At 34.5% G+C, this 716-nt stretch overlaps 1 protein-coding gene across 1 annotated transcript in view; it reads right to left on the reverse strand.

Moving 5' to 3' along the window:
• Window positions 1–716, reverse strand: part of LOC106883257 (uncharacterized) — a 27,597-nt gene that overhangs the window by 5,379 nt on the left and 21,502 nt on the right. The window contains exon 4 of the mRNA XM_052973077.1: window positions 273–506. Coding sequence (XP_052829037.1) covers window positions 273–506 — 234 coding nt within the window. The remainder of the gene's footprint in view (window positions 1–272; window positions 507–716) is intronic.

The raw sequence follows: 716 nt of genomic DNA on the forward strand, positions 1-716 counted from the left end.
GAAATAGTGGCAGTGCATTCCAGGCAATGTCAAAAAAAAAAGGGGACCTTAGCAGATCAAAAAGACTGATAGCTCTTTTACAACTTATGAAACTCCAGATTTCCCTGTCTTTACAGTATGGCAGTGGCTGTTGTGAAAAATGAGGGTAAGGAGGAGGATGAGAATAAAAAGGACTACTACTACTACTACTACTACTATTACAGGTGATACGATGATGATGATGATGATGATGATAGGTAGACTAGATAAAGAGAGGGAAAAAAATTACTTACCAGATTTCTCTTTAAAACTTACAATGTAAGTGTCACTGGTTTGTTGTTGTATTGAAGAAATATCTCCACCAGAACTTCTTTCCCTGTATCTAAAATAGCTTTTAAGACTCTCAAAGCTGACATTTGAAGAAACTGTTTTCACTTGAACACTGTTTATTTCCTCAATTCTATCCACTTTCAGTTGATTTCCATTCAAGAGGTTTTTTTGGCACATCTTCTTAACATATTCAAAATCTGCAATAAATACAGTGAATGGTGATAGATGAAATTTTGGTAAAAGATTCAAATTGAAATCAATTTACTGACGTTTTAACACAGTTTGGATTTAAACGATTTTGAGAATTCTACCAAATTTGGAGATTTTAGCATTAAAATGCAGTTCCAATTATCTAACAACTCCATATAGGCACAGGTGTGGCTGTGTGGTAAGAAGGTTGCTTCCCA

Source organism: Octopus bimaculoides, chromosome 1 (genome assembly GCF_001194135.2).
Source record: "Octopus bimaculoides isolate UCB-OBI-ISO-001 chromosome 1, ASM119413v2, whole genome shotgun sequence".
Taxonomy (NCBI): domain Eukaryota; kingdom Metazoa; phylum Mollusca; class Cephalopoda; order Octopoda; family Octopodidae; genus Octopus; species Octopus bimaculoides.